General features: G+C 36.2%; 6 protein-coding genes and 3 non-coding genes across 9 annotated transcripts; 4 read left to right on the top strand and 5 right to left on the bottom strand.

Moving 5' to 3' along the window:
• Positions 1 to 57: 57 nt before the first annotated feature.
• On the bottom strand, positions 58 to 1,857 carry LOC105963553 (hypothetical protein). The gene is made up of 5 exons (XR_016031212.1): positions 1,438 to 1,857; positions 1,067 to 1,341; positions 576 to 674; positions 390 to 457; positions 58 to 303 (listed from the first exon to the last, which is right to left on the bottom strand). It is a non-coding gene; the product is annotated as a hypothetical protein (transcript).
• Positions 1,858 to 3,695: 1,838 nt separating this feature from the next.
• Positions 3,696 to 3,777, bottom strand: TRNAS-GCU (transfer RNA serine (anticodon GCU)). The gene has a single exon. It is a non-coding gene; the product is annotated as a tRNA-Ser (tRNA).
• A 114-nt stretch (positions 3,778 to 3,891) lies between these two features.
• On the bottom strand, positions 3,892 to 3,973 carry TRNAS-GCU (transfer RNA serine (anticodon GCU)). Its single transcript has one exon. It is a non-coding gene; the product is annotated as a tRNA-Ser (tRNA).
• A 41-nt stretch (positions 3,974 to 4,014) lies between these two features.
• GCR1 (G-protein-coupled receptor 1) lies at positions 4,015 to 7,195 on the top strand. Its single transcript, XM_012987962.2, has 9 exons — positions 4,015 to 4,304; positions 4,738 to 4,769; positions 4,886 to 5,055; positions 5,156 to 5,259; positions 5,617 to 5,718; positions 5,856 to 5,912; positions 6,357 to 6,500; positions 6,597 to 6,667; positions 6,759 to 7,195. The coding sequence occupies exons 1-9, from the start codon at positions 4,131 to 4,133 to the stop codon at positions 6,859 to 6,861; spliced, it is 957 nt and encodes a 318-aa protein (XP_012843416.2). The 5' UTR covers positions 4,015 to 4,130; the 3' UTR covers positions 6,862 to 7,195.
• Positions 7,196 to 7,341: 146 nt separating this feature from the next.
• Positions 7,342 to 8,027, bottom strand: LOC105963556 (hypothetical protein). Its single transcript, XM_012987963.2, has one exon. The coding sequence runs from the start codon at positions 8,024 to 8,026 to the stop codon at positions 7,523 to 7,525; it is 504 nt and encodes a 167-aa protein (XP_012843417.2). The 5' UTR covers position 8,027; the 3' UTR covers positions 7,342 to 7,522.
• A 1,803-nt stretch (positions 8,028 to 9,830) lies between these two features.
• On the top strand, positions 9,831 to 15,087 carry LOC105963561 (polyadenylate-binding protein-interacting protein 7). The gene is made up of 6 exons (XM_012987970.2): positions 9,831 to 10,286; positions 11,096 to 11,982; positions 12,914 to 13,334; positions 13,436 to 13,506; positions 14,104 to 14,228; positions 14,425 to 15,087. Exons 2-6 carry the CDS (start codon positions 11,218 to 11,220, stop codon positions 14,711 to 14,713), a joined length of 1,671 nt encoding a protein of 556 aa, XP_012843424.2. The 5' UTR covers positions 9,831 to 10,286; positions 11,096 to 11,217; the 3' UTR covers positions 14,714 to 15,087.
• Positions 15,088 to 15,612: 525 nt separating this feature from the next.
• Positions 15,613 to 17,511, bottom strand: LOC105963564 (tail fiber). Its single transcript, XM_012987973.2, has 3 exons — positions 17,248 to 17,511; positions 16,214 to 16,445; positions 15,613 to 16,081 (listed from the first exon to the last, which is right to left on the bottom strand). Exons 1-3 carry the CDS (start codon positions 17,367 to 17,369, stop codon positions 15,785 to 15,787), a joined length of 651 nt encoding a protein of 216 aa, XP_012843427.1. The 5' UTR covers positions 17,370 to 17,511; the 3' UTR covers positions 15,613 to 15,784.
• Positions 17,512 to 17,590: 79 nt separating this feature from the next.
• On the top strand, positions 17,591 to 19,349 carry OCP3 (overexpressor of cationic peroxidase 3). Its single transcript, XM_012987972.2, has 4 exons — positions 17,591 to 17,785; positions 18,038 to 18,436; positions 18,527 to 18,841; positions 19,054 to 19,349. Exons 1-4 carry the CDS (start codon positions 17,591 to 17,593, stop codon positions 19,210 to 19,212), a joined length of 1,068 nt encoding a protein of 355 aa, XP_012843426.2. The 3' UTR covers positions 19,213 to 19,349.
• A 381-nt stretch (positions 19,350 to 19,730) lies between these two features.
• Positions 19,731 to 21,989, top strand: HY5 (Basic-leucine zipper (bZIP) transcription factor family protein). Its single transcript, XM_012987974.2, has 4 exons — positions 19,731 to 20,034; positions 20,581 to 20,755; positions 21,039 to 21,195; positions 21,597 to 21,989. The coding sequence occupies exons 1-4, from the start codon at positions 19,938 to 19,940 to the stop codon at positions 21,639 to 21,641; spliced, it is 474 nt and encodes a 157-aa protein (XP_012843428.1). The 5' UTR covers positions 19,731 to 19,937; the 3' UTR covers positions 21,642 to 21,989.
• Positions 21,990 to 22,229: the final 240 nt, after the last annotated feature.

Raw genomic sequence — 22,229 nt, forward strand, 5'->3', positions numbered from 1 at the left:
AAATTTAACTATACAATTGACTGATTTTTTTTTCATTACATATATAAGAGAAACACATGAGATAATTGATATCTTAATTTAATAATATGACAATGAATTACATTAATTGTAATACACAAGTAATCAATTGTTGGATACTCCAATTTCTAGGCCCAATGTTAAATCGACGAATAAAAAAAAAAAAATCATGACAGCCCATTTAAGAAATCCTTAACAATGTTGTTGAACTGTCCGGCTTGTTCAAGTTGGGGCACGTGTGAAGTTTTTTTAATAATTTGTAATTTGGCCCTCTCACCAAGCAATCTGCTTTATTAATTAATCTTTTTAAATCATGAAATTGTAGCATCACAAGAAAATAAATTAAAATTGAATAATGAATTAATACGTACTTGTGGAGTTCAATTGCTTTTTCCAATAAAAATATCTGGTCATGCTCTCCCCACACTATCAATACTTCCTGCATTGTAGAACATATATATACATTTATGTTATTTCATATAATTAAATTAATAATATTATTTTTTATATAATGAAAAATGAAATACTAAATTGTAATAAAAAATATATATGTATACATGAGGAAGGGGAGATATGGTTTGATCAGTGTCATCTTGTCCGAGTCTCAATCCTTTCAGTAGTTCCAGTTTCTCTTTCCTGTTTTCACTGTATAATTTCTGTGCCAAATTTACATTCAATAAACATTGTTTAATTTCTGGTAAATTACAAAAAGTACTTCTACCTATTCGTAATTACCAAAAAACCCCTGAGATTTATTTCCGTCTTACACCAACCAACCCCTTACAAATTACAGATTTTTTTTAATTATAGGGAATAGACTTTACACACTTTCAGATATTTTCTTTTATTTATCACCTATTTAACCAAAGATATAATAAATTGTAAACATTTCTGTTAAAAACTCGATCAACAGTTAATAAGAATGTGCGAGATTTTGGCTATTACGGATAGGTAGGGGTGTTTTTCATTATTTAGCCTAAGTTCTGGGGTTTTTTTTTAATTTATCATTATTGATCCAACAAAAAAAATTAATTTAAAATGCACTCACGTTAATGAAATCATTGAGGAAGAAATCAGGAATGTACGGACGCGGGACGCCGGAAAACAGCCAAACCGATCAACGTCCTCATTTGCACGGCGGAGCTTGGCAGCATGAAATCCTCAATATTCTCCATTTTCGCTCTCTTCAACAGCTCCGAATTATCGCTCCGCCGCATGTTCACTCCGGAACTGGCGATCACCACCTTCTCCACCCTCTCCGGCCACATCGCCGCCATGCGATACGCCACAAATCCACCGTAGCTCGTCCCAACAACGGAGTACCTATGCAGATCGATGTGGAACGTAATTAACCACCGACGGTAATTAATAATTCTGAAAAAAACTTCAATTTAATTTCTAGGGTTCCTCCGTAAGTACCTGCTAATCCGGAGTTTTTCGAGAAGTTTCGCGACGGACGCGGCCTGAAAAACCTCCGATCTGTCGGAGCACTTGGTGAAGGAGTCGCCGAAGAAAAGTAGATCGGGGATATAGACGTCGAATTCTCTGGCGAAGAAGGAGATCTGTGGCCGCCATTGCCAGACGCCGTGAGGACCGAATCCGTGAATCAGAACCAGCGGAGGTTTCGAAGTGGCGGCGGAGGGCCCCCAAAAGTGAACGGTGGTGTCGCCATCAATGTCTATGGTCTGAGACGATAGGCCGGCGGCGGAGAGGGAGCGGCGGAGGAAGCTGCCGTAGATTGACACGAAGCTCAGGCAGGAGTCGACCATTTCTGTTACACTGCCGACGGAAAATTAGGGATGACAGAGCGTATTTATTTATTTATTTCTAATTTTGATCACTTATAATTTATTTATTATTATAATATTTAATTTTTTTTTTTTTTAGATAGAATTCCAGTATTTGATTATGTCATTTCTGGTGATTTAATACCAACCGAATATATGGTTGATCTGTCGGAGTTGTACGAGATTTTGACTCATGGAAATTTGTGCAAGTGTCATTATTCAAATAAACTAATCTTTTCTGGAAATTGAAGAATGGATTAGTTTAGAAGCTAATAAATATTTATGAAATGATTTACGCGCCAGCAAAAATTACAAATGTCGTTCACAATAGTCTTCTCTTTCTCTCTCTAAAAACCCGTAACTTCATCCAAGCCCCAAAAATCACAAAAACCCTCAACATCTCTCACAAATTCTTCCAAATCCGAAAATCTCGTCAATTTGAAATGTAATTAATCATTTAAAGTAGTTTTTATAGCCCATCCCCATGTCTTTAGTCTAAAATACCCTCAATAATATAATTCTTAACAATTCCACCCATTATGCTCTAACTTCCTTAATATTACACATTGACCCCGGATTTAAACAAATATATCACATTAACCCCCAAAACTTTTTTTTTTCAGAAAATAATTTTTTTTCTGAATTGTTTTTTTTTTCGGCCAGATTCCGGCAAGATTCCGGCGTTGACTTTTTTTTTTTTTTTTTTTTTTTTTTTTTTTGAAATTTTTTTTCCTGATTTTTTTTTTCCGGCCGGTCAACCACCGTTGACCGCCGGTCTCCGGCGTTGACTTTTTTTTTTTTTTTTTTTTTGAATTGTTTTTTCTTAGAAAAAAAATATTTAATTAATATTACTATCTTGACTACTAAATTACTGTCTCAAACAGTAATATTACTGTTTGGGACAATAATATTATGAATATTATTTTTTTCCGAACAGTAATATTGTTAATATTATTGTCTAAGACAGTTAAATTACTGTTGGAGACAGTAGTTTAACATCCAAGACAGTAATATTAATTAAAATAAATTTTTTTTAAGGGAAAAAAAAAAAAAAAATCAATTAACAGTTAAGTTACTGTCTCCGACAGTTAAATAACTGCTGGAGACAGTAATTTAGCAACGAATACAGTAATATTAATTAAAAATATTTTTTTTAAGAATAAAAAAGTCAATTAACAGTTAAGTTACTGTCTCCGACAGTTAAATAACTGCTGGAGACAGTAATTTAGCAACGAATACAGTAATATTAATTAAAAATATTTTTTTTAAGAATAAAAAAGTCAATTAACAGTTAAATTAATGTCTCCGACAGTTAAATAACTGCTGGAGACAGTAATTTAGCAACAAATACAGTAATATAAAATTAAAAATATTTTTTTTAAGAATAAAAAAGTCAATTAACAGTTAAATTACTGTCTCCGACAGTTAAATAACTGCTGGAGACAGTAATTTAGCAACGAATACAATAATATTAATTAAAAATATTTTTTTTAAGAATAAAAAAGTCAATTAACAGTTAAATTACTGTCTCCGACAGTTAAATAGTTGCCGGAGACAGTAATTTAGCAGCCAAGACAGTAAAATTAATTAAAATATTTTTTTTAAGAAAAAAAAAAAAAAGAAAAGTCAACGCCGGAGACCCGGCGGTCAACGGCTGTTGACCGGCCGGAAAAATTTTTCAGGAAAACAAAATTCAAAAAAAAAAAAAAAAAAAAAAAAAAGTCAACGTCAGAGACCCAATACAGTAGAACCCAATTCCGACTAACCCAACCATCGGTAATTGTTAGATATTTTTCCCTGCCTTTTTATTCTCCCCTTTTTCCCTTTTATATTTTCATTTTTATATTGTCTGAATTCAGATTAAAAATGTCAAAAGATAGAAAAGAGTTTCGTCGCCTGAGAGATTCGAACTCTCGCGGGGAGACCCCATGTACTTAGCAGGCACACGCCTTAACCACTCGGCCAAAGCGACTCGATGAATTTTTTTAATGTAAATAGTTTCACTAACAACGTTAATTATCTCCTAATTTAGATTTTCAACCTGTCAAAACTCAAAACGAAAATGTAAAGGAGCAAAAAAATTAAACGTCGCCTGAGAGATTCGAACTCTCGCGGGGAAACCCCATGTACTTAGCAGGCACACGCCTTAACCACTCGGCCAAAGCGACTTGATGTAAAATTATGTATAAAAATATTAATTATCCTAAATCTTTGCTTGCAGGAATCATCGGAAAGCAAATTTTGAAGTGTTGATGCTTTTATGGGATTGAGATCGGAGATTTCATTTCTTCTGTAAAAAGAAAAAGAAGTTGGGGAATCGATACAATGGCGACGGTTGTGGGGAGCTTAACGGCGAATGAACGGGAAATATTGACCGCCATCAACACCGGCGCCTCCAGCCTCTCGTTCGTCGGCTCCGGCTTCATAGTCCTTTGCTACTTACTCTTCAAAGAACTCCGCAAGTTCTCCTTCAAGCTTGTCTTCTTCCTCGCTCTCTCCGTCAGTATTTATTTGCTACCATTTACTTTCTGTTTTCTGTTCTTTTCTCCCTAATAATTAGGTTAGGTCGGGTAATTAATTTATGTTAAAGTCACTCGCTAGGTCATAGGTGGTAATTTTCTGTTTGCTTTGGAGAAATTGTCGATTATTATCTGATATTGCAGTTTTGAGTTAGCTTGTAGCTGAAACTTTTGTCAGCTAATATGAAATAATTTGAATATTGATATCAATTTTTTTCCTCCCTAAGTACTTTGTGCATTAAATGGAAATGATCTCAGTCGGGCATCTAGTCGACCTAAACGGGTTAATTAACTTAATAAAGAGGACTTATAAATTGACTCAAGACGGCATATGGCTTCTGGAAATTCGTACGAGTTTTTCGATGTTCTATGAGTTGCGGATCGTATAAATAAGTATTTTATTTCTGTTGCAGGACATGTTCTGCAGTTTCTTCGGCATTATTGGGTAAGGGCTTGTCTGTGTGGGAGTCCGATACTTGTGGCTGTTATCTTTACGCAATAACCGAATGCTTATTCTAACCTTTTTTTTTTCTTCTGTAAAATGACTGTGTTTTGTTGCAGGGATCCTTCTAAAGGATACTTTTGTTATGCTCAGGGATATACGACACATTTTTTCTGCGTTGCTTCGTTTCTGTGGACAACGACAATTGCTTTCACTCTTCACCGAACAGTTGTCAGACATAAAACGGATGTGGAGGATTTAGAGCCGATGTTTCATTTGTATGTCTGGGGTATGATTTTTGTATTTATGCAGTTTCATTTCGATAGAGGAACTTTATAAATTTTCATTATTGGGGCTCGGCTTAAGTGGAGTGTAAACGAATTTTGTAGGAACTTCGGTCGTTATGACAGTTCTTCGCTCTATTGGCAATGACCATGGTCATATAAGCCGTATGGGTGCATGGTGTTGGGCACAAACGTCCCGTACAGGAAAGGCAAGTAAATAAGAGGCTTTACTGTTTACATTCGTGCAAATTTAGAAATCTTCTGGTTGATATTAGATACCTTTCTGTTGCATATCTGTACTTTCGTTGTTATTCAATTTATAGTCTCTTGCGTATATCTGGACACTGTGCTGAAACCATTAACGAGTAAACATGAAACCGAGGTAGTCGGAGTTATCTTCTTATTGCTACTGAAACAGTTGATGTAGTTTTATTCATTCTTGATCATTTTTCCGTCTCCAGTCTGCACTTGTTCTCAAATTACCATTTCCGAGACGCGAAATATTCTCGTGGTGTTTTTATCCTCGTAAAATATTTAAATCTGCAATTTGTATTTTATTCGTGCAGGCGGTTCACTTCATTACATTCTATGCGCCTCTGTGGGGTGCAATTCTTTTCAACGGCATCACGTATTTTCAAGTGATACGCATGTTAAACAATGCCACTCGTGTATGTTACCATCTGGACATCTCTTATTCCCATGCATTATTTCTGAGCTTGTGGGGTTATGAATGAGGCATATATCAAAGTATGTTGTCTTAGTTTGGCGGATTAGATCCACGTTGATGCATAACCTGTTTTTCCAGATGGCAGTTGGAATGTCAGAGCGTGCGTACCAGTCAGATTCACGGCCAGATATGAAGGTAAGGTTTCTCCTCTGTCCATTTCAACGGCCATTCAAATTCTACTTGTTTCTGGTTCATAGTTATTCTAATCTCGTTGCTATTTCTAGCTCTTGAAAACGTGGCTTTTATTTTAGATGAACTCTCACAGTTAATTTGATGTTTGGTTGCCAAGATAAGCCATGATTAACTAAATAGTTGGACTTAATTTGATGTTTGGTATCCTCAATAAATTGCCGGGTCGACCCGCCAAAGTTATGTCATCATGGCTTATCTTGCCTTTTAGGGTACTTTTTATGTTGGACATCGAGAGGTCCGATAAAATAATTGCATTTCATTAGATTATTTAATCTTATCTTGGCAACCAAACGAGGCCTAAGAAGATGACTTTTACTAACCTGATTCCATAATGCACAGTGCGAGGAGATTGAATTTTTTTCTTTATTTTCTTCATTTCCTTGACAGGCCCTGAATCGATGGGGTTACTATCCACTCATTCTGATTGGGTCGTGGTTTTTTGGCACAATCAACCGTATGCATGACTTCATTGAACCAGGTCATAGAATCTTTTGGCTCTCTGTTCTTGATGTTGGCATGGCTGCACTTATGGTTAGTTTTTGCGTTACGTTAAGCCCTTTTTTTACCCCGAGATTCTGTTATCTTCTTCTAAAATGTTTGACTTTCTACATCTTGTGCTTGTTTAAGGGCCTCTTCAACTCAATAGCATATGGTCTCAACACTTCAGTTCGGAGGGCCATTTACGAAAGATTGGATCTGTAAGTCAATTTATCTTTTGTTTGTTACTTTTTATATTCCTCCGAAATCTGTATATCTCTGATTTTGACAAATATTATGCAATTTTTTTAGGTTACCAGAAAGGTTAAGAAGATGGTTTCCGAAGAATTTGAGGCCAAGAGGACAGCAGCAGGACAGTGAACTTGTTTCATTGAAAACTGGGGACCAGCGGTAGCTAGCTAGCAAATGTGGTGTTCCTTTTATGTGCACATAATTAAAGTTAAGATTCTATTATTTTTGCTGATTATAGCTGGCCAAGAATTAGAGAAGAATCGCGTTTTTTTTTGCATTCTACCAATAGTGAGAATCATTTATTAGTGATCAGAATGTTGCAGTTGACGAACTAGTGCAATTATCCCAATACGCTAAACAATTTTTGAATTGTTACGTGTGTAGCTTCGACTAAATTTGTCTGTGAAATATTGGTGATATTCGTCTGTACCTTTGCTTGAAGAATTTTACTAAACCAAATCCCGTACGTATGGATTGGTGTTCTTGCGGTTTCTAAATTCGATTTTATTTTTGTTAATATAGCCTTAGAAACAGTCATTACAATACACTCGCCCAAAATCTTTGATGCTAAATTCGACAAAATTCCATGGCGTCTTTAGTCAATAATCAAGAAGATGCTTTTCCTCGCCACAAAAGAAGAAGAAAAAAAAACGAGGGTTCGTGTTTAAGATTTTGGCGAAGGATGAACAATTCATAACATCGTTTTAACATTGTTGTTTCGATGCTAACATGTAAGCAGCAACTATTGAGACTCACTTAATCCTCACAACAATATTAGTAATTATAATCATCAAAACTAATCAATTCATCTAACATTTATTTTTTCAAGAATTGAGAGCAGAGAAGCAGCTTTCGGATCGAACCATACACGCCTTCCTCACCGGGCTGGACCGAGGCGAATCCAAGCTCCTCAGAAGCAACTGCTTAACCGCAGAAATCAATTCTTGAGTGGGATTTTTCGGTGGGATTAATAATAAAGTGTTGAATTTCTTGCAGAAATTCATGTGCTGAATCAAAGCCTCCTCTTTACCGATCACGTCATCTGTTCTCCTCTGCACCTCTTCCTTCACCGCCTCCGAACAAAGCCCGCAAATCCAACGGCCCAAATAACGGTCACGCACGCGCTTTATGTATTCCTCCGTGCACTCCTCTGTCAGTCCGCAACACTCGCATTTAGCAAACGCGAGATTCGTTCCCTTCAGAATAGCTTGCTTCGCTAGCTCCATTTGTGTGACCTGGCAAGAAAAGAAAAAAATAAAGAATGTGTAGATGTTTCTCTGTGTTTGTGTCTGTGAAATTGCAGGGTTAGTTACATATATATACCACATGCAAATATGAATATATTATTTTATTTTTCTGAATCTGGTTTCCTACTGAGTAATGTGGACAGAAAATGCCCTCAACGATGATTGGCGCTGAGCCACTGTAATTTTTCGTTTCATTAAGGTACAGTAAGTATTTGTTTAGGGCCACGTACTTCACATTTCAATGGTGTGTGGAGGAGCTATGATCTTTACAGTTTTTTTTACCTAACTTTTCATTTAAAAAAGAAAAAGGAAAAAAAGAAAAGAGAATTTGAAGCAAGAGAGTGGCAGTGCCAGCTGTGATGGGGATGGAATGTGGGCCCCATGGAAACAAATATGCGACAATGTAAAAAAGCAAGCCCACATGTTTTGGGCCTTGTGGGGTCACTCTTGTTACTAATACTTCCAAGCTGTGTTTCACCGTCTGCTAGTTGGTGTTATACGTTGCCGTTTCGCACGTGTGTTGCCTTGCCTCCTCGAAAAGCTTAACCACGTAAATTATTATGCGGTGACAGAAGTTATTCTATGCAAATATAATGGTCAATTTGTACTCTTGTGTTTTCCTTACTCAAAAATGAATTTCACTCGCTCGTCGAATAACAGAGAACTCAAAAATCAAGCAGAAATTCAAATTGTATGTGTTATGTTCACTATCGATCTCTTTCTCTCACTAACGAGTTGTCTCTAAAGCTGCAAGAAATGAACGACCATCGTCACAATTAAATGGTTGTGCAGCCGGAAAACGGCAAGATGCATTCAATGCAGAGGTACAATCGGGTGAGAGAGAGAGAGAAGAAATATTATAAATTAGGGTTGGAGAGACATGCATAGGTAAAATACATCGAGTCGAGTGAACGTTTTGGATCAATCGGTGGAAATGAGTTGGAGAATCTATAGCCTTCCAAAGGTTTGACCGGATCTGAATAGGCTTAAGTGTTGGACTTCTGAATAGTTGGTCCGCCTAACGAGAATTTAGGTTAATAGGCTGAATAAATAATTGTGTTGGGTCCAAAATCAAACAATAAGTCTAGACTGTTTTTAAAAAAATAGCTTAAAACAACTTGAGAAACAATAACGAAAACAGATTTTGCAAACACCTCCTTAGTAAACTCAGCAATACAAAAGCTGATATATGGTGTTGAACATCACAAATCTAATTACTAAATATGATATAACGTATTGTGATAAATTTGATAAAAAAAAGCAACGTTTAATTGAAGCAATTCAAAAGTACAGTTAGGGGTAACACATAATTTACCCCAAATATTATAATTTACATATTTCAAGGGATCATATTATAATATTCACAATACCTGAAAATCTTGCACCAATTCATGTAAACTTCATTGTTTTATTCTCTCTCTACCATAGTTGACTTAGACTATAATAGGAATTGTGAAAGCCCAATTCCCCCTTAGCCCAACATAAGATTTTTTTTTTTGAGACAAGATTTTAATTATTTACAATATAATATTTCAATTATTAAGGATGATATTAAATCAAATTAAAAAATAAAAATATGGTTGAAATAGTAAATTTATGGCAGGTTGAGGATCACTACTACTCATATGGAAAATAATTTGGCACATATATTTCAATTACTAACAATGTCTCACCATACTTAGAGAGTTAGTCAAATAATCATTATTTTTTTAATTAATAATAATTGGCTGATGATGTCTTACTACCATATTTTTTTTTAAGTTTTGACATTTATACTAAATAATAATACAATATTATCAACTAATTATAATTTAATGTACCATATGATGCAATCCACTCAAATATGCCATATATATAATATAAATATATACAAATAAAAGAAAACAAATTAAATAAGAAGACAGAGAGATAGAATTGGTTGTGACCTTAAATATTGTGGTCTAAAATCTTAAATGTTTATAAGAAAATAAATATTATATTATAAACCCTAAAAAAGAAATAGAGAAATAATAAAGGGGTAAAATGGGAAAAACGAAAAAGGAAGGGAAGAGATAGAGATAGAAAGATTAGACGGAAGAAAAAAAGATACAACCCAACCCCTGGTTCAGTTCAGAACCCCAGGAACCGATAAATACAAAAGGGGGAAAAATTAATTAAGAATTTTTTTTTTGTGTGTTCTGGATTTTGAGATATACTGATATACAAATCACTCGCTGTATTTTTCTATTTCTAAATTATTGTAGTATTTTTTAGTTTTGAATCTCCTGAAAATATAATCGCTGTTTTGATATGGTTATGGATGCGTTTGACATGGTTGCTTTCACTTCAGAGCTTCGCGAAGGTAGTACTCTTATTAGCTAGATCTGGTTTTTTTTTTATTTTTATTTAATTTCTGGTTTTGATTTTTGAGAGATCTATTGAGATAGGTTTTGTGGCTGAAGTTCGGAGTTTGTGTTTTACATCCTGCTGTTTTATTGACTTGATCTTTGTTTTGTATTGAGTTGCGGATGTTTTTATAATTTTGGTTGATTTTTTTTAGAATAATTTTGTGATAGGTTACTGTTGTTTGTTTACTGACTGCGTGGATAGTAACTGCTGATTATGACTGTGTTTGTTTTCTAATTAACTGATTTTAAGCTGTTGAATTTTTGTTGTTGTTGTTGTTGATCTTTCGTTGGTTTATGTTTTTGGTAAGAGAGATTTTGGGTTTTGGTTGTTGTAGTTATCCGTGGTTTTTGTACGGTCTCTCGTGTGGATTTGATATGGTGATGTTAATTATTATGATTATGGGCATTCAGTTAACCAAATTCTCGTACGCAAACTAAATATTTGGGTAAAATTATAAAATTATGTTGTCTGTTGATATGATTATGAATTTCTGGATTTCTTTACCAGGACATGGTTATTTTCCTCTAATTGTTGTATGTTCATAGTTCAACAATTGTTCATTGCATCTGAGTCTGTATTATGCGTATCATCAAATCATTAAATTAAACCTATTATTTTCATTAGCGTCTATGTTTATTGGTTTTCTCGTTTTTCTTCAATGGTTTAGCATACGGTTTGGTCATTGTATGCTAATAACGGGTTGAATTGCGAACTTTATCCAACATTCACACTTCTAACTCGGAAGACTTCATTCATATGCAGGATTTGGTTGACTCATATTCAATACCACGCTTGCAGTTACTCTGTCGAAAGATTTCGTTTAGTGTAGACCTATTTTGTTAAATATTTCGAAGCCCCAAAGGTAAAATAAAAAAACATAAGAAATGTACTTGTCGGGCACCGGAGCTTCATCCGTCGACCGAAAGCTAAGTGCTCCAAAACCATCATTGAATCCGAATGCTACAGAATTTGTTCCTTTCGCTCTCAGATCACCTGCATCAGTCATTAGCAGTCCAGGTGCACCCTCGAAATCTGCCGCTACCTCAGGGAAAGGTATATTAGATCGATTAGAGTCGTCGGTTTCAAACAATTCTGATGACGAAGCCCAGCAGTACTGGCAGCACCAGCTCCCCGATGACATCACTCCCGACTTTAAGCTCATGGGAATGGACGATTCTCAAGGGATCAATGACCTATCATTTTCAAGCTTATCGTTGACCGATACTAATGAGGGTTCACGATATTCTTCTTCGATAGGAAGCGGTTTTATGGCGGCAGAGCAGCAGCTAGGATTATCTCCTCGCCTTGTTAATGGCAATAATAATGCTGAAAAACTTAGATACTCTGCCTCATCCTATGGTGATTATCCGTCGCCAACGGGTTTTCATCCTTCACTCTCTAAACCTTGGGAACATCAAATTGTGAGCAATGATCAGCATCTTTCAGGAGGACATGATAGTGGGAATCCAGGACATGCTTTCCTAGCTGACATGTCGGATGAGCAATTATTGATGGACAATCAAGATGTGAGCCCGCTTGAGTTTTTGTCTTCACAGTTTCCTGGCTTTGCAGCTGAAAGTCTTGCTGAGGTGTATTTTGCCAACGGTGGCGATTTGAACTTGACAGTTGAAATGCTTACTCAGCTTGAGGTATGCGACTTTGTCAGCATTGATAACTTCTGATCTGTTGTCGTGTCAAATTTGAAATGCGTTCTATAAATTGTAACAATTGAATTTTGACTTAATCAACTGATCTAGCCCACAGGGTGGATAAATCTAAGTGAGACAGATATGCCTTGAATAAAAGCATTTTGTGCTGCTTGATTTATTGATCATGCTGCAACTTGTATTTGAAATCAGAGAATAGGAAATTGTTATTCATTTTGTTTTATAGGTGTTGGACTAAATATTTATTTGAGTGAAGAATGTAAAATGTGTATGATTGTTTTAAGATTTGCTCATCTACTTAAGTTCCTTATTCTTCTGTTCTGGTATTATAGACACCTGACATGTAGCTATACACATTGTTGGTTGTAATGTGAAAAGTGTAATCTATCTAACTAACATTCAGGTACTATTTTTCTTGTCCAATACTGATGTCAGTTTCTCTAGTTTGGCGAAAATGTTGAACCGTGTATTACTACTGTATCATTAACTTTATGCTCGGGTTTTGGACTACCTATGCATTGTCATTAACTACAGGCTAAGAATGGTTATCTCACACTGTTGTAGCATACAATGTATAATCTATGATCCCTGTAGTTGTTACCCTTAAGGTTTGAAAGAAAACAATTTGTTTGTACTTCTATGTGGATTCCTGTTATTAAGTTAGATTATCTGTGAGGAAGCTAGTGAGATGGAGCATTGATAAACTGTGGATGAAAACTTACGCTGCCAATACTTGGTCCATAAGACAGACAAGTCTGTAAACCGCACATTTTGACCCAATTGTCAACAAATTGCTTTCAAAGAGGCAATTTTTCATCGAATTGTTTTGTTATTCTTTGTTACTAATGCACAGATATTCTGACATTTTGCTTTCCTATTTGTAATTAACGGTACACTGCACTTGCGAGTGCAGCTTCAGGTGGATGGAGGTTTAAGTCAGACTCTGAATTCAAAAGCCTTGTCTGCTCCAAACCTTAATGCAATGGATTTTCCTGCTCTTTCTGTGCGAGATGGTCAAAATGATTTGGCAAATGGTAGTCCATATCGGTCTTCAGAAAAGCAAGGCCCATTATTCAGATCCAACTCATTTGTTCCATCAAGAGGTGCTGTCGATTTTGCCTCAGCTGTAAGAAAAATGGCATCTCAAGATTCTAGCATCTGGAAGTATGACAGAAACGGTTCCTCAGACACAACCATTGGATCAAGTAGAAGCTCGCAAGTCCTCGCAAGTTCATATAACAGTGGCCAGGGCAGGAGTATCTATGGTGATAGGCTGCAAAGCAGAGGTTCAGGGCCCGCATCTCCTATCTGGCTTGAAACTGGAGAAGCAGTCGGTAATAATTTTAGGCAATATGTTTAACTTGCTCAGTTGAATTTTAATTACAGGAAAATGTTTTATGCGAGTATATATGCTTTAACCTTGTTGAGCTGGCAGCAAATATGTATTCTGAAATGCGGGAGGAAGCTCGAGATCATGCACGAGTACGTAATGCGTACTTTGAGCAGGTATGTGTATAATATCAAGATGGTTGAATATTGAATGAAAAAAAGACACAGAAGTTTTCTTTTTGTACTCGTTTACTTAGATAAATGAATGCCAACTAATTGTCCTTCTATCTGTGTGGATTGGGGCTGACAGCAGGGCAGACAGTTTCGATTTTGATTATGTGAAACTCTAGACATCTATCACATTCAAAGAATTTGGGTTGTGTAAAGTTGTTGTGGAATGTGGAGTTGTGTAGTCTATTTTCCTCCTTTACCCCACTAGAAAGTTGTTTTCACTTCCCTGCTGTCTGTGAACATCAAATGAGATTATCATTAGTTGTTGCAGAAGATTTGTGTGATTTTATCAGGGCACATTTAGTACGGAGAAGTGAAGCAATTTAACTAGCTAATTTTCTGTCTGTCTGTCGCCCACTCTCTCTTTTTGTGCATCCAAATTAAGCCAATGTGGTATATTTATCAGATAAAATGAAGAGACCGAACTCATGTGACTAGGGAATAACAAGATCATACCATCAGAAGTTATTAAAAAAATTAAAAAAATAGCTCAGTTCTGTGCTTCCCTTGTTTGATATTTGTCTGAAATATTTGTGAGATTAGGCACGACAGGCATATCTAATCGGCAACAAAGCCTTAGCCAAGGAGTTGAGCATTAAAGGACAGTTGCACAACATGCAGATGAAAGCAGCTCATGGAAAGGCACAAGAAACTATTTACCGTCAGAGGTTTGTTTTTATTCATGCTTAGAAAAACGAAATGTTCTCTCCTTAGCAATTTGAAATATCGATAAAAATAAAGTCTGAAGATGATGAGACGATGATCTTGTTCCCTTGGCCGATTTTTCTTCTACTGTGCCATAACTTTTACGACTTTGTCCCGTTTTTTGTAGTTCATTGGTCTGAATTTTGGTAATGTTTGCAGGAATTCAGACATTCAGACTAACGGGAGAGAGAGAATGATAGACCTGCATGGTCTACACGTCAGCGAAGCTATTCACGTGCTGAAGCGTGAGCTGGCGGTGATAAAAAACGCAGCAAGGTCAATGGACCAACGCCTGCTAGTTTACATATGTGTCGGGACAGGTCATCACACGAGGGGTTCAAGGACGCCAGCTAGACTCCCGACAGCTGTCCAGCGATACCTGCTAGAGGACGAGGGTCTTGACTTCACTGAACCACAACCAGGGCTCCTTCGAGTTTTGATATACTGAAATCAGCAAGGTATAGGAGATTTTTTGGGGAAAAAAATGAAAAAAAAATGATGAATCTGTTGTATCTGTAAATGGGGGAAAAAGATGTAGGATAATTCTGCAGAAGTTAAGTTGCGAAAGAACAAAAAAAAAATAAAAAATGAAAGGATGATATATAATGGACGAGAAAAAGGCGGATATCTGTACCGTAACTTTGTAGTTGGCTGAAGTCTAGAATATGTTTTTGTAGCTGGTCGTTGATTTTCTTCGACCTCCTTTTGTTATTCTTGTACCCTTTTTTTTTTTGTTACATTTTTTTTAAATATTTAGATGTAACTAATATAATTCTTTTTCGTGATAGCACAAATTTCTCCACGTTGTTGGAGTATTCTCAATTCTCATGGCGAGAAGTTACTAGTCTTTATTTTTAGGTAGTCTTTTGATGTTTTGGGTTTTAAAGGGTGAAACTCTTGGGCGCAATAAGCTCCCAATTCATCGGAAATGTGTTCTTAATTAACACAAACAAATGTTCATTTGAGTACGTAGATTTAAGTGGATCTTTACTACTATATTTGAGTATAGCGCGCATGTTTTAAATCAATGATAAAATTTGATCGTCAAATTTGTGTAATCCGGTTAAGTCGTTCATATACCATGATATATAGAATTGGTACATTTTTCTGTGAAGATGGACGATTGATACTATATCTAGTGCATTGCATCGAATGTATCATCTGAAAGACTACCAAATACCAATGATAAAAGTCATACAGAACACCCAATTATAAACTTGTGGTCTCGATCAATCATGGTTTATTCTATGCCATACTCCATAAACTTCAATAGGTAACATCCTACAATTCATGTGTATAAGAGTGTGATTATGTGGAAATCAGATGTGAAGAATTACCCGGTGTATATTTCGCCATGTAACATCACATTCTCTGTATTTCACAAACTTCTTTTGTCCGCAAACATGATTTCAAAAGCACTAAAATAAGTCAGCGACAACACAAAATTCCGCACTTGAAATAAGAAAAATAATGTGAATTTGCATTACATTTCAGTGAAAATGTGGCCACATTTAAAAAATCATCTCAGCTTGGATTTTGAAGAGCTTTTGAGAGGCCTTGCAATGGGCTGAGCTGGGGCGCTTCTCGCAACCTTATTAAGATCGTATTTCACTGAGAACAAAGCGCAAACCAAGGCTAACAACATCGTAGGGTAGACGAACACAGCATTTTCTGGATCGGTGTTTACTGGCTTTCCAAGAATACCCTCCTTCACAAGACCCCATATAACTAAAAGAGTTCCAAACATACTCATTCTCCCTGGTTTTAATATACCAATCAACGAACCAGCCACACAGAAGTAACTTCCAGCAAGAACCTGTTCAACACAGTTCGAAACAACAAATTTCATGACAAACCACACAACGGAAGAGAAACGAGGCAACAAAATATATTTATTAACAGTTTAACGACTCGAAAAATGGAGAATATAGAAGGCGAAAAAACGAACCTCTAAGCGTTGTAGGTCAGTTACTGCAGAAGCTTCCTTTATGTCGGTCAAGTTGTAGATGCTTAGCAGATCGTTCCACTTCGGCGCAGTCATGTTAGCGACGAGGCCATTTATAACTGCTCCAGGGTAAAGAAGTCCTTTCACCACTGGCAGAGGAAATATATTGCTCGAAATCAATTGTGAAGATGTGACCTGAAGAGGGGTTGTGCATGTTCCAGATCTACACTGAACCCTGACAAAAATACGGAAAAAATCGGCAGCAGAAAAACCCAATCCGTTATGATAAGTTGATATATCCTAGCTTTAGGCTATGGCTAATCATCGTATCGATAGAGCAGAGAACAAAATTCGACTTTTTCTCCTCTCTCTGTAAAATTCGTCGGATTAAGAAATGGAATTCAGTAGCTTTCGGCTACGGCTAATCGTGAATAAAATTCATACAGCAGCAAGAGTAAGAGTTTTATGTTTTAACTTAAGATTAGATCTGCAGCAATTTACTTGAATCATCAAACATCATACATCGGTTACAATTTCATTAAGATAATCATCTTAGCATCATAACTATGTCGAAAACTTCATCCATGAAAACCTAAATTATCTTCGACCATCATCAATGTGTTTTCGACTTCATTAAATAATGGGAGTGAAAATCATCAAAATCAATTTTGATCTCTAACAAATCAACATTTATTTCAACTTCATTACCAATAACTCATCTCATTTGCAAGTCAGATCTTAGTTCTACAATGGTTATAAGTAATGATTTTCTTAGATAGCTATACAAAATACAATTGGCTTAGATCTCAATACTATTAAAGGAAACCCAATAATTTCTTTCCAATTGAAACTGACAAACAAAAAAAAAAAAAAACCCCAAAGCTTAAAATTGGGATCGTCTTCAAAATTTCATCGCAGGCGAGATGTTTAAGCATGGAAGAAATCAGGTAAGAAAAAACCCACGCGCAATTGCAAATTGAAACTAATAGTTAAATTTAAAGCAAATACAGATTCAACATGTTTATACAAATGGGTACCTGAAAAGGGGAACCTGAAGAACGATAAGGAGAAAGTATATTCGAGAAGCGTATTTTGATAGTCTGCTCCACTTCCCCTTTGACGAAATTGTCGTCTTCGTCGTGGTGGAAGTATTCGCCATTGTAGACTGTGGAGCTGCGTGTGCTGTGTGTGTGAGAGAGGAGAGAGAGAGAGAGAGAGAGAGAAGTGAGCGTGGTTCCTTTGGACTGTCACAAAATAAGAAATTGAATTACAACTGAAATTGAAGGAAAAGCGTGGTTCTGATAAAACCAAAAGACGCTGTTTTGAGTATAAAGCTGATATTTTTATGAGATAGAAAAATATAATCAGAAAGAGAGAGAAATGGCGTCGACAACTCTTCGGATATCCATTACACTCGCCAGCAAAGAACCCTTCTCCGCGGCGAAACCCACCAGAACGTTAACCAATTATTTCCTTCCACGTCAGCATCCGCCGCGCTCCCTCGGTATCAGCTTCTCTAGCCGCCGCCGGGAGAAGTCCACCGCCCCTCCTGTCACTTCCAAGAAGATTAACAAGGTATCGATCGATATATATATGTTTTACGAACTGGAATTATTTGGTGGAAATTAAAAATAAAACTAAAAAAATCGATGATTTTGTGGAATTATGTAGTTTTATTGTAGTAATTTACTAATTTAGGTTGGAGTTTTCTGTTAGTGGTGGCAGTGTGTTTTGAACTATTGTATCAAGAAATGGTTTTGTGACTAGGATTATAATTTGCCGATGTTGTGTTTTGCAGATTTGATGAGCTTTATTTTGTCTGTGCAGAAAAAACCCACCCCAAAAACTGTGGGGGAAAATGAAAATGAAAATGAAAATGTAGACGAAGATGCTTTCGAGGCGCTTTTCCTTATGCTTGAAGAAGATTTAAAGAACGACGAATTAAACGGTAATGATGAAATAAGTGAGGAAGAGCTTGCGAAGCTCGAGCAAGAACTAGCCGAGGCTTTAGAGGATGATGAATTGTTTGGGGCTTTTCAATCTATTACCAATAACGAAGAAGACGAAGACGATGACGAGGATGATGACGTGGATGGTGATGTAGATGGATCTGAAGTTGATGATGAGTTTGAAGATGAAGAAGAGGAGGAAATGCCGATAAAGCTTAAAAATTGGCAAATGAGGAGGCTAGCTTATGCTTTGAAAACGGGTCGTCGGAAAACTAGCGTGAGTCTTGCTCTACTAATACCGTTTGTGGCATGTTTAATTTGTGGTATTTTGGTTGGATGTTAATTATTACGACTTTTTTCGTTGTAGATAAAAAGTCTTGCTGCAGAGCTATGCCTTGATAGGGCAGTGGTTCTGAAATTACTAAGAGACCCTCCTCCAAATCTTGTTATGTTGAGTGCTGCTTTGCCCGATAAACCTGCTCCGACAATTGTGGACCCCGTTGAGGAAGTCGTGGAAACTGTCCAGGTGGAGACGGTGACAACAGTTGCTGCAAAGACTGAGGGTAGTAAGATCAAAGTGCCGGTTCACGTCATGCAAAGCAATTGGTCTGCACGAAAGAGGCTCAAGAAAGTACAAGTCGAAACTCTCGAACAAGTTTATAGACGATCGAAGCGCCCAACTGTGAGTATATAATATTTCAAGAATCTATTTCAAGGAATAAGTTCAATATACTTGGGTAGTTTGTTGAGTCGGTTATTTGATTGTCTCATGAGAAAGTGAAACGGGGCAGTACGGAATTACTGTTTTGTTTGTTTTCTTGAACATTTATTGAATTTTAGTTATACGGAATCTGTTTTATTGATCGTCTGTTTTTATTTGGAAAATGAATGCAGAATGCGATGATTAGCAGCATAGTTCATGTGACAAATTTGCCAAAGAAAAAAGTCGTGAAATGGTTCGAAGATAAACGAGAGGAAGAAGGTGTGCCTGAGCATCGTGTTCCATATCAACGGTCTGAACCCGAACCCGAGCCCTCCGTCTTCACTAGCTAAAAGTCTAAAACACCCCTTGTTCTTTTCCGATTATTTATTTTTGAGACAATTTAAAGTTCTTCTCGTTGTAGCTGCAGACTAAATTGCATGTTCTTCTTGAAATATATAATGGGAGAATTGAAGAAATTAATTTTGAACTATGATCTTGTTTATTTTTTTATTTTTTTCTGGCCAAGAAGTTGTGATCATCAGATTGCCCTCAAATGGGCTAAAATTCATTATAAATGTACCTAAATGAAAGTTACCAAAACTTAGAGGGCTAAAATGAAATATTTAATATTTAGAGGGTGACAAAAAGGAATTTGACCAAGAGAAATTAACGTAAATTAATACTTTATCCCATAGGCAGCTTATCCAGCAGGTACTGAGCGTGGTCCCGATCCACAACAGTTACATCCTGACCGTCGATCACATTCTGATCCAAAGGCTAATATTAAACCACGATCCAAATCCACCCACCTTTGATTAATCCAAAACGTTATGGCTTAAAACACGGCCACGCTCATCATTCCTACGCCGTCGATCAAATCCAATCCAACGGTTACTGTACCATCACAGCATCTTCCCCTTTTTTTTACCACCTTCTTTACTGTAACATTAACGTCCCGCTCTTTTTTTTTCTCACCTACTCTCTCTCTCTACACCATTTTTTTTCTCTCTTCTTGCAACTTAGGACATTCTTTTTTCTTGTCTTTTTTTTTTAATAAAAAAAATTAAAAGCAGAAATGCAAGATCAAGCGACAAGTTCTATGGCGGCCAGCTCTTTGCCTTCTAGTAGTGAGCGATCTTCGAGCTCTGCCCTTAATCTTGAAGTCAAAGAAGGTATCTTTCTAATCTTTTTTTTTTCTTTTAGCTTATTTTCTGCGATGGGTTCTTTTGGAAATTAAATTTCATTTTCTGTTTGAACTAATTTTTTTTATTTATGTATATTCTGCATAATTAGGCGGGTTCCAATGGTGCCCCTGTGATTTTTTTTTAGTGGGTCTGTGTATTTTCGGTTAAAAATTGAATCTTTCTTTGCAGCATTAGCAAAAGATTAAGGATCTTCTTTTTAGGGTAATTAATCAGCTGGGTGTTAATCAGATTCGTGCAGTTCAAGATTAAGCTAATACAATGTTAATTCAGAGGCTTCTGTGTTTATGACTGTGTTTGAGTTCATGAATTTAGATTAGTGGATTTTTTTTTTTGGGTGAAATTTGTATGTTAATGTATTGAATAATGTGAGATTTTTTTATTTGGATTCGGCGTTTGTTTTCTTCGAAATCTGGAGAGCTGGCGTTAAAATTAGGGATCTAATTATGGATCATTTTACGACTCATATGATATAATATTAAAAAAAAAAGAAAACTCATATTGAACTTGGCAAAGGTATGGAGAGTGATGATGAGATAAGAAGAGTGCCGGAGATTGGAGGTGAGGCAACCGGTCCCACAACTTCGGGCCGTAACGGCGGCTCCACTGCGGGTACCGCCCAGCCATCCTCCGGCAGTACAAAGAAGAGAGGGAGAAGCCCGGCGGACAAAGAAAACAAAAGGTTAAAAAGGTAATTATTATGGTTAGGCCTATCCTTATTCAATCATATCCAGCCACATCATCACTCGGTCCACTAATATTCTTTTTGGGTCCCCTCACCAAATACATGTTGATGGATATTGAAAATGGACGTGTCGTGAAGTTTGTTAGGACATTTTGTTGTCTAGGTAGTTATCTTTCACCGCCATTACATTTCGAGTAGTTTGTTAGGAACTTGTGACATTTTTGTTTATGTGGTTTATCTTTTAGGGTCATTTTTGTAATTGCTCGTTTTTTTTTTTTTGTTGATTAAGGTTGTTGAGGAATAGAGTTTCGGCACAGCAAGCAAGGGAGAGGAAGAAGGCTTATTTGACGGATTTGGAGGTGAGGGTTAAAGAGTTGGAAACCAGTAATGCTGAGCTGGAAGAAAGGCTTTCCACTATGCAAAACGAGAACCAAATGCTCCGACAGGTAATAATTTTCCGATGTTTGTTTTGTCGTACATGTTTGTCAAGAAAAAAACGTTAAATGTCCGTAAGTCGGAAATTAATCATCTTGAGCTTCGAGTCTGTTATCGCAAAGTGAGATCCTTTGACGGGTAAAAATTGTTTTTGCTAATCTGTCATTAGTTGATAGTAATCTTAGCCGAATGTAGTTTTACCCTTTTGGCAATAGTAGTGGAATGGATAAATTTTGTAAGTATTTTTCGGTGCGAACTATGATGCAAGAGAACTAAGGATCGATTGTGAATGAACAACTTAGAGAGAAACACTAAAGTTCATTTTTTTCTACAAATAATCGAATATTTGCATTCGTTTACTTCATACGTGTATAATCCATGTTTGTCTCTTATATTCGGTTATGATTTGCAGATACTGAAGAACACAACTGCAGGCTTACAAGAGGGGAGAAAATAGGTATAAATATTGTCATTCAAGTTCGGAGATTAAAAGGGAGAGAAGAAACAACGAGTACACACGTCGATGTGGTTTTGCGGATCTTCATGAATACAACCTGAGATGAAGCTTATATATATATACAGAGAAGATAAATCAAGATTATGTATTAGGATAAATCAAAATTGTCTTGGAATGGAGTAGTTGGTTACACTATGTAGTATTGTTGTCTGATGAAAGACAGTGTTTGTGATAGTTAGAGTGAAAAGTGACGCATCATCTTTCCATGTATAATTCAAGAATAAATAAAAAAATGTGTTCTTGATGTACTACAGTCTACTACTATATAAAAAGCACCATCGGTTAAAATTTCACATCTAATTAGTATTATTAAATTCAAATTTCGGTTTTGATAATTAGTTAAGCAGCAATAATTGACCTGTGGCTGGATTTATTTAGTCATCTATTTCTTAATTATTTTGTTATTTTTTACTCCTAAATACTAATAGTGATTGATGGGAAGTTCTATCTGTCCATATATATTTGAGTTAATAACAATAAAATAAAAATAATAAAATAAAAATAAAAATAAATAATAGTAGTAGTAGT

The sequence above is a fragment of the Erythranthe guttata genome, chromosome 5, assembly GCF_056151865.1.
Source record: "Erythranthe guttata isolate IM_541 chromosome 5, IM_541, whole genome shotgun sequence".
NCBI classification, from domain to species: domain Eukaryota; kingdom Viridiplantae; phylum Streptophyta; class Magnoliopsida; order Lamiales; family Phrymaceae; genus Erythranthe; species Erythranthe guttata.

What these genes read in the sequence shown, in the direction of transcription:
- LOC105963564 (XM_012987973.2), bottom strand. Translation starts at nt 17,369, where the DNA reads ATGGCGAATACTTCCACCACGACGAAGACGACAATTTCGTCAAAGGGG. An exon ending in CTTCAGGTTCCCCTTTTCAG is followed by an intron (nt 16,446 to 17,247) that starts GTACCCATTTGT and finishes TATTTTTGTCAG; the next exon opens with GGTTCAGTGTAGATCTGGAA. An exon ending in CTGACCTACAACGCTTAGAG is followed by an intron (nt 16,082 to 16,213) that starts GTTCGTTTTTTC and finishes TGTGTTGAACAG; the next exon opens with GTTCTTGCTGGAAGTTACTT.
- LOC105963561 (XM_012987970.2), top strand. Translation starts at nt 11,218, where the DNA reads ATGTACTTGTCGGGCACCGGAGCTTCATCCGTCGACCGAAAGCTAAGT. An exon ending in AAATGCTTACTCAGCTTGAG is followed by an intron (nt 11,983 to 12,913) that starts GTATGCGACTTT and finishes TTGCGAGTGCAG; the next exon opens with CTTCAGGTGGATGGAGGTTT. An exon ending in GTAATGCGTACTTTGAGCAG is followed by an intron (nt 13,507 to 14,103) that starts GTATGTGTATAA and finishes TTGTGAGATTAG; the next exon opens with GCACGACAGGCATATCTAAT.
- OCP3 (XM_012987972.2), top strand. Translation starts at nt 17,591, where the DNA reads ATGGCGTCGACAACTCTTCGGATATCCATTACACTCGCCAGCAAAGAA. An exon ending in CTTCCAAGAAGATTAACAAG is followed by an intron (nt 17,786 to 18,037) that starts GTATCGATCGAT and finishes TTGTCTGTGCAG; the next exon opens with AAAAAACCCACCCCAAAAAC. An exon ending in CGGGTCGTCGGAAAACTAGC is followed by an intron (nt 18,437 to 18,526) that starts GTGAGTCTTGCT and finishes TTTTCGTTGTAG; the next exon opens with ATAAAAAGTCTTGCTGCAGA.
- GCR1 (XM_012987962.2), top strand. Translation starts at nt 4,131, where the DNA reads ATGGCGACGGTTGTGGGGAGCTTAACGGCGAATGAACGGGAAATATTG. An exon ending in TGTTAAACAATGCCACTCGT is followed by an intron (nt 5,719 to 5,855) that starts GTATGTTACCAT and finishes CTGTTTTTCCAG; the next exon opens with ATGGCAGTTGGAATGTCAGA. An exon ending in ATTCACGGCCAGATATGAAG is followed by an intron (nt 5,913 to 6,356) that starts GTAAGGTTTCTC and finishes TTTCCTTGACAG; the next exon opens with GCCCTGAATCGATGGGGTTA.
- HY5 (XM_012987974.2), top strand. Translation starts at nt 19,938, where the DNA reads ATGCAAGATCAAGCGACAAGTTCTATGGCGGCCAGCTCTTTGCCTTCT. An exon ending in GAAAACAAAAGGTTAAAAAG is followed by an intron (nt 20,756 to 21,038) that starts GTAATTATTATG and finishes TTGTTGATTAAG; the next exon opens with GTTGTTGAGGAATAGAGTTT. An exon ending in AGAACCAAATGCTCCGACAG is followed by an intron (nt 21,196 to 21,596) that starts GTAATAATTTTC and finishes TATGATTTGCAG; the next exon opens with ATACTGAAGAACACAACTGC.
- LOC105963556 (XM_012987963.2), bottom strand. Translation starts at nt 8,026, where the DNA reads ATGTGGTATATATATGTAACTAACCCTGCAATTTCACAGACACAAACA.